A 14,451-nucleotide genomic window follows, 5' to 3' on the forward strand; every position below is an offset into this window, starting at 1 on the left:
AAATAAATCAACAAATCAGTCAAAGGGGGCTTTCAGCGAATCCTATGCGAAAAAGAATGTACACAATGATTTAATGTAAATAATGTATGCATTTCTAAACCATAGGGACTGCAGTGCCATTTCTGAAACTGAAGATGCATTACAGTAAACACATTTAAAAAAATACTCTCTATCTACTACAGAGTTCTGATAACCCACTGGAAGTCTATATTTCACTTGACCAGTGTTTGCAGGTAGATACTTTCAATATTTTAATGTTACTGTACCTGATTGTGAAGCACCTAAGCAAAGATTTTGATAGAGCAATGGTGGTCCAGTGGTTAAAGAAAAGGGCAAAAAAAACCAGTGGCAGTCCCTGGTTCAAATCCCACCTCAGCCACTGACACACTGTGTGTGGCCCAGAGCATGTCACTTAACCTCCTTGTGCTCTGTCCTTTGGATGAGACATAAAACAGAGGTCCTATTACAAGTGACTCTGCAGCAGCAGTTGTTGATGCATCGTTGACCTCCTAGTCTCTGTAAGTCGCTTTGGATAAAAACATCTGCTAAATCATTAATAATACATTTGCCATTTTTAGTGAAAATACTGGTATCTTTGAAGTTGACTTTTAAAAGTTTGAACAGATGTTTGATAATGAATATTTTATAGGAAACCATAAGGATGCGAGCTAGTATATCTTTTTCTGTTTCGTTTTGAATGTTCAACTGAATTTGAAAAATGTCCTGAAAGCACTGAGCAATATTTAAATAGTTTCTGAATAGGTCAAATATAAATCAATTACTGCTGCAGCTTATCTCTTACTTCACAATATGAGACACCAAAATACAGTACCATGGCTTATACAGGCACTTCACAATCTCTAGCAACAAACCAGACAAGCTGGTATGGTACAATTTAAGTTTCAGAACTGTTAATGCTAAAGTGCCCCCAGCACACACACACGCTGTCTGAAGGCTTGTCACAATCAAGGCTATCCCGAAATGATGTTGAAAGTCAGGTTGTTTCCAGAATACCACAGTTTAAACAAAATTGTGTGAACCAGCACTAAATACATGAACACCAAAACAAATAAATACTTTCTAGCTGATGTTCTTATGTTTTTTTCATACTTCATTTTGACGTAATGTTAATTATGTTTTACAAAACTGATGCCACAGGTACTTGTTGCTTAGCAATGCTACGGTCTCCCTGGTTACCGGGCATTTTTATAGCTGTGTGGTTCCATTTTTGCTCCTTGCTCTCTATTTAGAGATTAATCATCAGCATCTCTGCAACTGAGATTAAAAAAAAAGATCTTGTTTTGTAAAGTGCAAAGGCTAATCACAAACTGCCTTTCTCTAAACTTAAGGACAATAAAATATAAACATTAAGCTAACAAAAAAATCCTAATCTTCTTTTTAGTCCACAATGAATTCAAATGTACGAGCCTGCCCCCTTGGTAATGTTAAGTTCATGACTCTGTAGATACTTGTGGAGTCAAGGACGTTCCCGGAGGCTGCTCCGGTGAACAAAGTCGATTTAATCAATGATATGATCTGGCTTTAGTGCATGTTATCTGGTGCTTCCACTTCCTGTACATGAGCAGGTTCCACAGCTTGTCTGTGAATAGTGTCTCTACCACTGTGTTTATAAATACACCTTGTGGAAATGCCCTAGTTAATTAAAAATATGAATGGACTGTCACTGCCATAAAGTGTAATGTCCTGCTCTTGTATGAGGTTATAAAACCTAATTGGATCGTACTGTTTGAGGATTCTAAGAGTATTATTATTATTTGTTTATTTAGCAGGCGACTTACAGAGACTAGGGTGTGTGAACTATGCATTAGCTGCAGAGTCACTTACAACTACGTCTCGCCCGAAAGACAAGGCGGTTAAGTGACTTCCTCAATGTCACACAGAGAGTCAGTGAGTGAACCGGGGACCATGGTTACAAGCCCTTTTCTGTAACCACAGTCAACACAGTACTGAAAGGTACAATGAGAAGCTCTTTTTAACCTTTAATTTTCCTGAATGACACCCATGGCCAGAAACCATGCTGAACCTGGATCTGCTTGTGCAAACAGCATATTCGATTTACCGCAACCTGCTTTTACTGACTGTGACAGGGTAGTGTCATGGCCCAAGCGTTTACTGGCAGGAAAGAGATCCCGAGACAGAAAGCTGCAGTTTACGTTTATTTACCAAAACATATTTAACAAAGCAAACACAAAAACAGGAACAAAATAAACACGGAACGAGGGCCAAAATAAAAGGTTGAACCACATCCCTGCCAGCCTTACTTTCCCCCACACACACTATTTACAGCAGCAGGGCCTCTGCCCTGCCACACTGACCTTTCACTTCTGCATTGATTACCCAGGTAAAGACCACTAGCTAAAAATGTCATTTCTTTCCACATACTTATGTGTGAGGTACCTTGAGTTTCAGAAATAGAAAGATATTTTTTAAAGATGAAGTATACTCCACAAAAAATCTTACTCACCAATGCTTTAGATTTTTATATAGACACATTATTTGATATAAACTGCAAGCCAAATTTACTAACTATCCATTAATGTATTAAAGACCAAATAAATCTCTCTCTCTCTCTCTCTCCTCTCTCTCTCTCTCTCTCTCTCTCTCGTTCTACATTCATTAAGTATTTACAAGTACAATGGAAAAGAAAGTATTTTTAAACCTAAATTAAACAGCTTAATTCAGTTAATTATTTTTCTTATATTAAACTCTGCATCTGCTTAGCAATGTGTCATTTGTTATCGATTTGTTATCAGAACAGTCATTCTGTTTTCAGACCTGCTTTAAATAAGCAAAAGAAAGGTGTATATATATATATATATATATATATATATATATATATATATATATATATATATATATATATATATATTAGCTCAAAGAGCCAGCTGCCCCTGATAGATTGATAGATTGGATCATGAACATTTGATAGATTGGATCATGAACATTTTGAAATAAAAAAATGACATTTCACAAAACTAAATAAAAATGATCACATACAATATTGCACTGTTAGCTTCAGGGAAATCAAGACCAGTGTAAACTGAGAGCTATTAAAGTTGAAGCAATATGCATCGCTGGCAAATCCAGTATTATCGTACAAGACCACATAGTCAGGAGGCGGGGTGGTATATGAAAGCACTGATGTATGTTTCATTAGTCCAGTGCAATGCATCCATCAGACATGTTCCAGATTTATGAGAAAACCAAGTTCAGGGCCAATTCAACAGATCTATGTATCACTATTCTTTAATATAACTGTGGATCTAGAAATGGAATATTAGCTTCTCTTCAAATCACAAAAACCGACGGAAGTCTTGATAGATTGGATCATGAACATTTTGAAATAATACAATAGAGTATAGAGGAGTACAGAATTGCAAGATTCAGCCTCTGATCCTAACTTGAATAGTCTTTTGAATACATCTGTTTCTGGCAGCAGATGTATCAGTTTGTGTTTGCAAACAGTATGTATTTCAACCATAAGCTTAGGTCTCCTTGTATCTGTAAACTGTATTGGAAGCACAGATGCACACTGTACAAGCTCTTGAAAATGTACCCTGTATTCTCTGCATTCATTCGTTTGCTATTGTTTGTGTTTGCAATTGTGATTTAAGACTACAGTTGTTTATTCAGTATGCTGCTGTGTTTAACCTTTCTTCTAAACCTCCACTGTCACCTTGAATCCTGACAGCTGAAGAAACTACTGGTCGCTTCAGAATTAGGAAAAAAACTGCAATATGTCAGCAGGGTTTTATGTGATGCAATTGACAGATTGGGCAACCGTTTAAGGGATAAACAAAGAACTGTTATTATATATAAGATACACATTATACAAGACATCGTTTGAGCTCTTCTGTAAGAAAACATCTCTTTCACAGATACAAATGAGTACGCTCAGTGGCAAATGCACTGCCTTCAAGTTTTCAGTGGTGGAATTAGTTTAATGCTGAGTGAAGTTAAAACATGTTACAACAACAGCAATGACCTGTCCTTAATAAAACACTACAAATATCCTTGTAAATGTGCAGCTAAATCCTTGTCAAATTAGTCTCATTAAAGTATATATTTTGTATTGATTTCATAATTGATTTCTATTGGCATAATTTTAAGACACATGTCTTTAAGACAAATTGACATTTTCAAACGCAGTAAAGCATTTTAACAAATGTATAACGGTTCATTTTATTAACATATTAAACAAACAAGCAACAGCTCAAGGCCTGTGCTGTGCATTTGCTTTGTATAATGACAGCACATGACCTGCCAACATTATTTCCTGGCAGTTCCCTAGAGATAGACTGATAGTTTGGACCGCATTTTTCTGTTTAGTACAGCAATGTGAATGAATGCGTGGGTGCCTGTGGGTGGATGTGCGAGATAAAGCAAAATTAAATGTGAGTAAAATGAGTGCCTAATGTCATCACCATGGGAAAAGGAAGAGATGGAGTAGGGATACATATCATGAATCATATTTAGATGTAATTCTAATAATACTGTATGATACCACTCTTGATTTAAAAAACCAAAAAAAGCAGTCTCGTAAAATTATTCACAGAAAGCCAGTCTTTCTGTTTTGTGAAAATACTGGCATATGGTTCATTTAGAAAATATACACAGTTGGTTAACACTGTACATAAAGTGGCCCAAATAACATTGTAACTACTGTGTAATAACATAGTAATGCAACAACATGCTGTCTTTCATTGCTAGCAATTTCCACATGTGGTTATGTACAGTATCAACAATGCAATTAATATGTAACCACAGGCCTTTCAGCTATGTATTTTTTACATTGTATCTTTTTTGTGTTCCCTGAAAAATGGGCAAGGGTTGGAACGGGCCAAAATGAAATAATCAGATATGCGTCACACTCGTTTAACCATCACTGGAGTCAAAAGTCGAATATGTGAGTGCTGACTGTATGTCCCCACGTGTTGCTAAAACTGTTTAAATAATGTCCCTGTAATTTTTCTTTTCATTGTTAACATCCTGACAACTTTTTACACTTATAACTTTAAAGTTTGTTTCAAAGCTCTTTTCAAAATGGCCGCACATTATTTAAACAGTTGTAGCAACACGTGGGGATGTGTAACGCTATATTTTTCAGAACCCTGCTACTTACTCTTTAAGCATAATCTGACATGTCCCATAATGTATACTTGCCTGCAAAAAAACAAAAAACAAAACATAATTGTGATCCATAAGCTCTATTATAAATGGCCCTAGGTGACATTTTCTGCAAAACACTATATATTACAAATAGCTTCCAGATACACTATACTAATTGTGGTCTTTCAGAAGAACATTTATATCAATTTGCACTGAGGCAGCATTACCAATAGACCATCTCTGATCTCTAATGTCAGCATGATTTCTAATTTACTGCTGTCAAGTGAAACCAAATGACACTTGTGTAAAATGCTTGCAATGAAAGCCACACTACAGAAGAAGCCTCAATGTATTTTTGCTTCTATTGCCGAGATTGTTTCAGCAATGCAATTTACTGGTTGGGTTTAAACTATTGTCTCACTTGATTGCATTCCTGTGAGAAAGTGACTGGCAAGTGCCTTTGATGGTGTAAGAATCAAGGGTACGTTCAAGCAGTATACATCATCAAGTTTTGGCCAGTTTCAGAGTCATAGGCATGAATAGACAAGGGGAAGCTAATATGAATAGCTGCTGAATGTGTAATTGCAATTGTGGTAACATAGTAATTACATAATTACATAAATAAAGACACTTTCATTGTTACAATATGTGTAATTTTATTACGGTGTAATTAGAGACACATAATGTAAAGTCTTACCAGAATAAAACATAAGCACACAGTGTAATATTACATTACCATTAATGGAACGTATTAGTTGTTTTTGATTGGATGTTCTAGAGTTCTAAAATCAGTTACATAGTGTCTCCCTGAATGTCATACCAGGCTTGGTAGAAACCAATTTTGAGTGGTTAAACTGAAGAACAAATATCCTAAGGCTAAAGCAATCTAAAGAAAATTACTTTCAGTCTCAGTGTGAGATATCTAGAACGTTTATTTTCACTTATCTTTTTGTATGTGGAACTGACACTTTCAGTCATACACGGACAATGTAATCTCCAGTCTATAATTAATTGGAAACTATATCCTACACCATAGTGATGATCCATACTTTATTCTAAACCCTTCTTTTAAAGAGTTTGAACTCGCCTGATAACCATACTTTACTCTATACAGTTAATTTAATTGCCACTGTTTGTCTAGCCACTCCTTGACAATCTTTATTTGAATTAGACAATCAATGGGTATACTAGTGGTAATGTCGGTCTTTGTTGACTGGATTTAAAATAGGAACCTGGATTCATTTATTTGTGTTGATGTATTTTAATTAATTTATGTATTATAATAGGCCTCTACTGTAAAAGCCCCATTTGAATGGAACTGATATACTGTATACAACCTCCACTGAGTAGCAATAAAGAAGAAAAAACAGGTGAAACCCCACATAGAGCCCCACATTTGTAAGAGCATGAACGGCAAGCTATGTATGTACTCAGATGTGTATTACCAATTAACTTACTTCTATTGGGATTTCAAGTGGGATTATCCTATGACATACCAACTCAATACAGAATCTGTATACGTATGCTTCGACAAACCCCTGCATAACGAAGGCTTTCCTTTTTATACCTTCAGCCTCCAGCCTCCAATGAATGAAGCTGACCCCAGAGGGGGGCAGCGTTGCAGAGGTCTCAGAAGGGAGGGTGGCACCAGCCTATTGCAGCTCTGTTATGTGCAGTATTTTTGGTTATTTTCAGACAGCATTTTTTTTTTTTTAAACAAAGAATGCGCTGAGCAAGTTTATTATGTGTGACCTTTTTTTTACTTGGTATTTACACACCAATATTGTACAATTTTCATTACTATTAGCGTGAGTGCAGCTCAGTTATTCTCCAGCAGGGTTTTTGTACTGATAGCACTGTACATAAAAGGTCATTTTCCAGTAAATAACATGCTGAGCAAATGTTATTACCAATTACCTCCCTCAACTGGTAGGCTGGTGTTTAAAATTGATTTTCAGGCATGTTTCACACGCTCTGGCATGATCTCTGGCCCTATGGCTATGTTTATGAAGAGCTGTATGTGTCATTTGGCCAGTATATCCTTTTTAAGGAGTAATAACCAAGGCTTTCAAAATAATGTTCTTAATAACGCCTGTAACATTATCACAGGCCTTTAATACATTAATGGCTCTTTGCATGTGCAGTAATACTTCATTTTGGGATATGCATACATTTAAAATACAATGAGATGTTCAAACACATTTCAAGGATCTAGCTGCAATCATAACCTAAACATCCAGACAAAGGATTTTCACACTAATAAGAGGTAAGTAAATAGATTTTAATGCCTATGTTATCACTACTTTATGCTTTCACTGCTGTGTCATTTTTTTTTAATACGAGCCTTTGTCCCAAGGTATTATTAAAACCTTCTTTAACCTTCTGTGTGATCAGGGAACTCATTAAAAACAGAATCTGGATTGCTGTTCCAAACAGTTTAGCTACATCAAGACCGGAGATTTAAACATTTTGCATAGTGTAAAATAATAGTCCTGTATAATAATAAAATAATAATAAAAACAGTATTGCAGTTGTCTTGTTCTTTGTCTCTTATCTTTGAATAACCATGAAAGTTTCCCCTGAAAAAAGAAATATGGATTAGTATGTCCAACATGTCCTCAATTGTCTTTTATCAGATAGAAGAAATGTCTATCAATGCAATGCTTGAAACAAGTAAAGCCCCCAGCAACAAAAGCTCAGAATCAGTCATTTGTAGCAGCTTTTAACCACTGCACTTCATTTTCTCCGTTCTTTTTCTTTTTTTTTTTTTGCTTCGTTTTCTCGAGATCTTGAGATAGATAATCTCGTGATCACGAGATAACGGAACAGTAATATCGAGATCCTGAGATAAATGATCTTGTGATCTTGACAGATTTTTTTTCCGATGGCCTCAATAGGGCTGCTGAACTGAATGTCTTGGCACCGGATTACCTAAGAGAGATTCTGCCTCCATATTAAACCTCTGTGCACTTTCAGGTCAGCTAACGCTGGCCTTTTGTGCCTCCCAAAGGTCAAATTGACAAAGAGAGGAGAAAGTGTATTTATCTATAATAATTTGGAATTTTTACCCTTTCTATTTGTTTTATCCACTCTATTTATTTGCATATTTTTGTAATTCTGTGTTTTATTATTCATTTCCTGTTTTCTTCAATTGCTTTTTGTTTTTTATTGTTATTATTTATTGATTATTGAATATTTATTATTATTATTATTATTATTATTATTATTATTATTATTATTATTATTATTATTATTATTATTATTATTATTTATTGTTACTTTGTCATTTAACTACTTGTTGTATTGCATGCTTCTTTCTGTTTTAACTGAGATGTACTGTAAAGTGCTTTGAGATGCTGGTATGAAAGACGCTATATAAATAATTAAAAGCCCTTAGGTCAGGGACTGAGCTAAATCAGTCCGCTCAGATAGCTGACAGGAAAATACTGCTTATCAACCCAAATCACAAACCTGCTAACGATGTAGTCCAAAAAAAGAAAAGATTGTTTACAACACTATAGTATTTACAGTATAAACTGGATCAACCTTATTTACACAATTCTGAACCACTCCCCCCAGATCAGTGTGTTTCAGTTCTGCCAGGTTTGATCTTCTCACATGCCTCCAATGAGACGACAAGCCTATGACCAGTCTTTGAAGTCCTGCTGCTCTGGCTGTGGCTCCCTGTCTGGCTGAGTAAATAGGCTGTAATGTTCTCTTTGCAGAGGGCAGCGGTGTCATCTCATATCCACCACTGCTACAAATTAGCAGGTTCTGGCAAGAGATGCAGGGTATACTCTGATCCCCACTGGCTCTGTATCAACAGCATCGTCACACCAGTTCATTCATATAAGCTTCTTAGATATTATAAACAAGTACTTACCCGAGAGAAGTCTTAACACCTACAGACACAATGAATTAGATATCCTTTTTAGAGAACCCATACGGATGTACACATTTGGGAACAGGAGGAGAGCGTAATATCTGTGTCTTGAACAAACCCTTTATGTGAAACTAGTTTAATTGGTGAGAGTGGTAGCTGTAATGCTCTAAGTATTAGAATACATTGAAGAGGACTTACTTTGGAACAATAACAGGAAACTGTATGAGTCTGAGTTTAGCATTCAGAGACTCAAGCCTGCCAGCAAAGGCATTGAACCAAGGGTCAATATGTTTTCTGTGACATTTTTTCAGAACTGTGCACAATTCTATTAGCGAATTAGCAAAACTTGCAAAACAGCAGTCAGTGATAAATCCCCACATATATATAGCTATGAAAGTGCAATTTATCACATATATACTTTAATTTTCAGGATGACATGGTTTCCCACTATCTTCAAATTAAGGGCAGATTTGTATCATTTAAAAAACTGTTTTGTTATTTTTTTTCTTTATGAATAATAATCAGCTGTTGAGTCGACATGTTTTTTTTCTGCCAAGATATTACGCTAAATGTTAATTTACTAAAACACTGGATCTGTTTTCTATAGCTATATTCCATGCTTCTTAATTATAAAACAAATGTACTCTTGGATTTTTGGATATTACAGCAATGCATCAATTTCGCTTTGGATGTTAGTGTTGGCTTGTTCTGCAAATGGTAGTCTTGGCAGCTTGAACTAAACTGAACGGCAATAAACAGATAATATATAAATAATTGCATAGAACTTTGGACCAATACATTTAAAAGATATATGAAGCCCGACTGGCAGCCTTCTTGGAAAAAAAGGACCATCTTGCTTGACTGCTTAATGTCTTTCTTGTTCAAATTTTAATGTCACCTCGCTTCTCCCAGGTGTCATTAATACACACCCCAGTGGTTAGCCACTGTAAATTACTTCATCCTTTTAGGAATATCTCTTTCCCCTGTTTCTTTCCTCTGCGTTAATTGTACAAACGTCTTAAATTGTATATGTCTCTTCCTGCTCTGAATAAGCACAGTTAGATCTACTAAGGCAATTCTCATGAAATATTGATCATTCAGAAGAACACGCACACCTGCACACAAATATTGACGTTAATAGTGTCAGGATGCACATCATATAAAGCTCATCTGAAACATGCAGGCCATTTAATAAACAATCAGTATCCGCTATTACTGCTCATCATTGATCGCTTCATTGCATTCAGTAAATACAGAAGCATGTCTATTAAATCGATCCCACACTCCAACTATCAACCTCAGTTTGATTTACCCTTTTTAACCTTTGGTTTGTTCTTACATGTGTTTATAGAGTGTTTTGTAGCTAACTAAGATCATTGTGGTGTTGGACTCACTCAACCATGTAGTAATGATATAGCTATTAGCACATATAGTTTCTTAGTCATAGTACTGTAGGTCATATGCAAAGAATTAAAAAAAAACTTTTTTGTGGTGCTAATGCTTTTTGCATATTCATTTGTATCTCGCCTGGACCTTTAGTTGTTTGTAGATTCAATGCTCATGAAAGGTAAGGCAGGCAGGCATCATGGCATCACAAGAGCTTTCTCATATAGCTCTGTGACTATAGTTCTGTCTCCAACAGAGAAAGCTGATTCACAACACTGATTTGATTTTCTGTAAGAACAGTAGCTAACAAGGGCTTTTATAACAGAGGGTATTAATTATGAAACGCCATTTCATCAAAATGTCATAATGTATAAATTGACATACAGTAAGTTAATTATTCCTCTGTGATCCCTACAGCAACAACATCAATTATGAATTGATAGGGTCATGCTTTTTTGTCAAATGACACCACATTCTTACGTTTAGCATGCATACATTAGTGTAACAGAAATTAATGTATCTAACATTCATTGCATTGCGATGAAAGTGGTTTAGCATTTCTGAACATGTATTTTGCCAGCTTACTATGATCTTGTGTGTTACTCCTATAATTGCCAAGCCTTCTACTGCAAACTTGAATCAAACTCAATCTTACATACAGTACTGGCCAAAGACCTGCACTAGATCTTCACTGTATCTATACATTCTACCTAATGAATACTTACAAATGATGGAATTAGATTACATTACGGAATGCTATTCTCTGTTGTGGAATATTGACTAAACAATAGTCTTACATATAGTGTAACTATAAATCAAAGTGTATAGGAAAGAATTATTGTTATTGGGGTTCTAAAATCCTTGGTTACTAAGTTACCACCAGCATCTGAAGCTTTGAAGCTATCTTGTTTGAGAATGCATTGGTTACACTTGACTATAAAGGTCATGATGTCTCAGGCATTTCAGTGGTATGAGTAACAGAACACTTGAAAAACAGTTACTCAAACCATCAGTATCTATCTATCTATCTATCTATCTATCTATCTATCTATCTATCTATCTATCTATCATTTTGTATTATTCTGCACGTTTGGAAGAAGAAGAAGAAGAAGAAGAAGAAGAAGAAGAAGAAGAAGAAGAAGAAGAAGAAGAAGAAGAAGAAGAAGAAGAAGAAGAAGAATTTAGGACTGTAATGATTCAATAGCAGAATGAACATTTCATTTTTTAATAGCATAGTATAGTATGTGTGAATTGCAGTGGATAAAAACAGCATTGTCATCTTGCTTTGTAGAATAAATGTAATACAGAACAAACGTGCAGTGATGGGACTTTTTATTTTTTAATTGTTTAATGAAACCCACAGCCATCCCGAATGCAGACGCAGGTATGTTAACAATATCTCTACAAGGATCCTACTTGCTCTCTAATAACACGCATAACCCTCAAGCGCAGAGATAACGGCACAGGCACAAGACTGCAAGAATACCTCCCAGACTCGGTGACGTCACTAAAACACACACACCCTCCTTCAGCTATTTGGAAAACTGGCGTTGAACAGTGTTTGAGATGAGGTACTGACTGAGGAGAGCAAGAATTGGAATGTCAGCCAAAGGTACTGTAGTGTGGTAAGATGAGGACTACTTGAACGCTTCTATTTCTTGTTATCAGTTGTAGTAGTATTATTGTTGATGTTATCAGTTATATAAATCTTTGTTTGAACTAAATTCTAATCGTTTTATTCATGTTATAGGTATGTTCATATTCCAGTGCTTAATACTTACTGTCCGTTATTTGTTAAAATGAAAATATGAGCTTGTTTTTGGGAGCCCTGATTCGTGTATTTGTTTGTTTAGTATGCATTTATTTATGTATGAACGTATCTTTAAAAAAGTGTGTTTTAAATTTGTAATCAGCACTAGGCATTTTTCAAAGGCATAGTTTAAAATGCATTTAAAAAATTAGCATCCAAAAAGCAAGTTCAGTTTAAGAATCCTGTAGTATATTTTACAGTTCATTTGTTTTTCCTTTATTTATTTATTTATTTATTTATTTATGTATTTATTTTACAGACATTATATTAACGTAAACCAAAGGGAAAAGTCCTACGCTGTACAACATAAAACTTTTGAGGAAAATAAATGAAACTTGCGGTTATCCAACCGGCATAAACACAGACAAAAAAAAAAAAAACATGGAGAATATATCAAGCCCAGATTATTCCAACAAATCCTGTGACCACCCGATGAACTACTGTGAGAACAACCGAACTGATGCTAATGAGACCGTAACAACAGAACAGTACTTCCACCCCGATTTCTATGTCCTTCTGCCCGTGATCTACTCAGTGATCTGTGCTGTTGGGCTCACCGGAAACACCGCTGTCATATATGTGATCCTTAAAGCTCCCAAAATGAAGACCGTCACTAATATGTTCATCCTGAACTTGGCCATTGCCGACGACCTCTTTACTCTGGTGCTGCCTATTAACATCGCTGAGCACCTTTTGCATTACTGGCCATTCGGCGAAGTGCTGTGCAAAGTAATCCTATCAATTGACCACTACAACATCTTCTCGAGCATCTACTTTCTGACGGTGATGAGCATCGATCGTTACCTGGTGGTGCTCGCGACGGTGCAGTCCAAGACAATGCCACACCGCACCTACAGGGCGGCCAAAATAGTTAGCCTGTGCGTCTGGATCCTGGTGATCCTTATTGTCCTGCCTTTCACCGTCTTTGCTCGGGTCTTCACCATTACGGATGACCTGGACAGAAAGAGCTGTGTCTTGAGTTTCCCCAGCTCCGAGAGCTTTTGGTTCAAAGCCAGTCGGATATATACCCTGATTCTAGGCTTTGTCATTCCTGTTTCTACCATCTGCATCCTGTACACGATGATGCTTTACAAACTTAGAAATATGCGCTTGAACTCCAACGCGAAGGCCCTGGATAAAGCCAAGAAGAAGGTGACCATCATGGTCTTCATCGTCCTCGCAGTGTGTCTCTTCTGCTGGACCCCGTTTCATCTTAGCACAGTAGTAGCTCTGACCACGGACTTGCAGACCACTCCTTTGGTGATAGGGATATCGTACTTTATCACTAGTCTGAGTTATGCCAACTCTTGCTTGAATCCGTTCTTGTACGCTTTTCTAGACGACAGTTTTAGAAAAGCCTTTAAGAAAATGTTAGAATGTAGACCTGCTTAAAGAACGTGTGTGGCTCATTATATTCTCAATATATTTTAGAACAAATATACTACAGTATATTGTATATAATGACTATAATGGCTTTGATATATTTTTTCAGACTGTTTCTAGTAAACGTAGTTCATATTCTTGATTTGTATCATTTTTTTTCTCTTTTCTCATACTTTCACACATTGGCTGTATTTTTTCTTTAAATTGTCGCTTTATATATTGGGTTTTGTCGCCCTCTTGTGTAAAATATTGGTACAGTACAACTATGTAGAGCAGCGGCATTCACGCATACATTTGTATCCGCAACTATTGCAATTCTTTTTACGTCAACATTGAATGACAATATTTTTGTAAACATGTTGTACAAATGTAAATGTTAAAACATGGTGGGGAATAGTTAGGCATACTGTACTTAAATTTGACAGTATTTTGTTTAATGAATTTAGTTATTGAATTTGGCCTTCAGTGTTTTAATACATAATATTTTAATATAATAAAACAGAAACATTAAATGTAGTTATAAGTTATGAAACTACAGTTTAAGGTGTATAATTAAGGCGCTTTGGTATATGATATGCTTTCTTATTTGTTTGTTTGTTATTCTCTGTATTAATCAACATTGATTGATTGTGAATTTCTAGCTGCCAGTAATGTGCTTAAGATAGAAGGATTGTAGAAACTTATTTTGTACACTTGTATTGATTACTGATTCCTTGATATGTGTTTTTTTTTAATATAAGATCATAAAGCACAGCATACACTTGCAGAAAATGTGTAAAATGTGTCCAAAAGTCCTTCAAATTACATTCATTACAGTACCTTCACATGCTAACTGCCAAACGCTGTATGTAAATTGTAT

At 35.7% G+C, this 14,451-nt stretch overlaps 1 protein-coding gene across 2 annotated transcripts; it reads left to right on the top strand.

Moving 5' to 3' along the window:
- The first annotated feature begins 11,839 nt into the window (after nucleotides 1-11,839).
- Nucleotides 11,840-14,451, top strand: LOC117425438 (neuropeptides B/W receptor type 2-like). 2 transcript variants are annotated; one of them, XM_034042387.3, is made up of 2 exons: nucleotides 11,840-12,024; nucleotides 12,469-14,451. In XM_034042387.3, exon 2 carries the CDS (start codon nucleotides 12,591-12,593, stop codon nucleotides 13,599-13,601), a length of 1,011 nt encoding a protein of 336 aa, XP_033898278.1. In that variant the 5' UTR covers nucleotides 11,840-12,024; nucleotides 12,469-12,590; the 3' UTR covers nucleotides 13,602-14,451. The 2 variants fall into 2 exon arrangements, with proteins under 2 accessions (XP_033898278.1, XP_033898287.1); XM_034042396.3 differs by having other exon boundaries at nucleotides 11,840-12,011.

Source organism: Acipenser ruthenus, chromosome 18, assembly GCF_902713425.1.
Source record: "Acipenser ruthenus chromosome 18, fAciRut3.2 maternal haplotype, whole genome shotgun sequence".
In the NCBI taxonomy this organism is placed as follows: Eukaryota; Metazoa; Chordata; class Actinopteri; order Acipenseriformes; family Acipenseridae; genus Acipenser; species Acipenser ruthenus.

Coding starts and splice junctions, on each gene's coding strand:
- LOC117425438 (XM_034042387.3), top strand. CDS start 12,591: ATGGAGAATATATCAAGCCCAGATTATTCCAACAAATCCTGTGACCAC.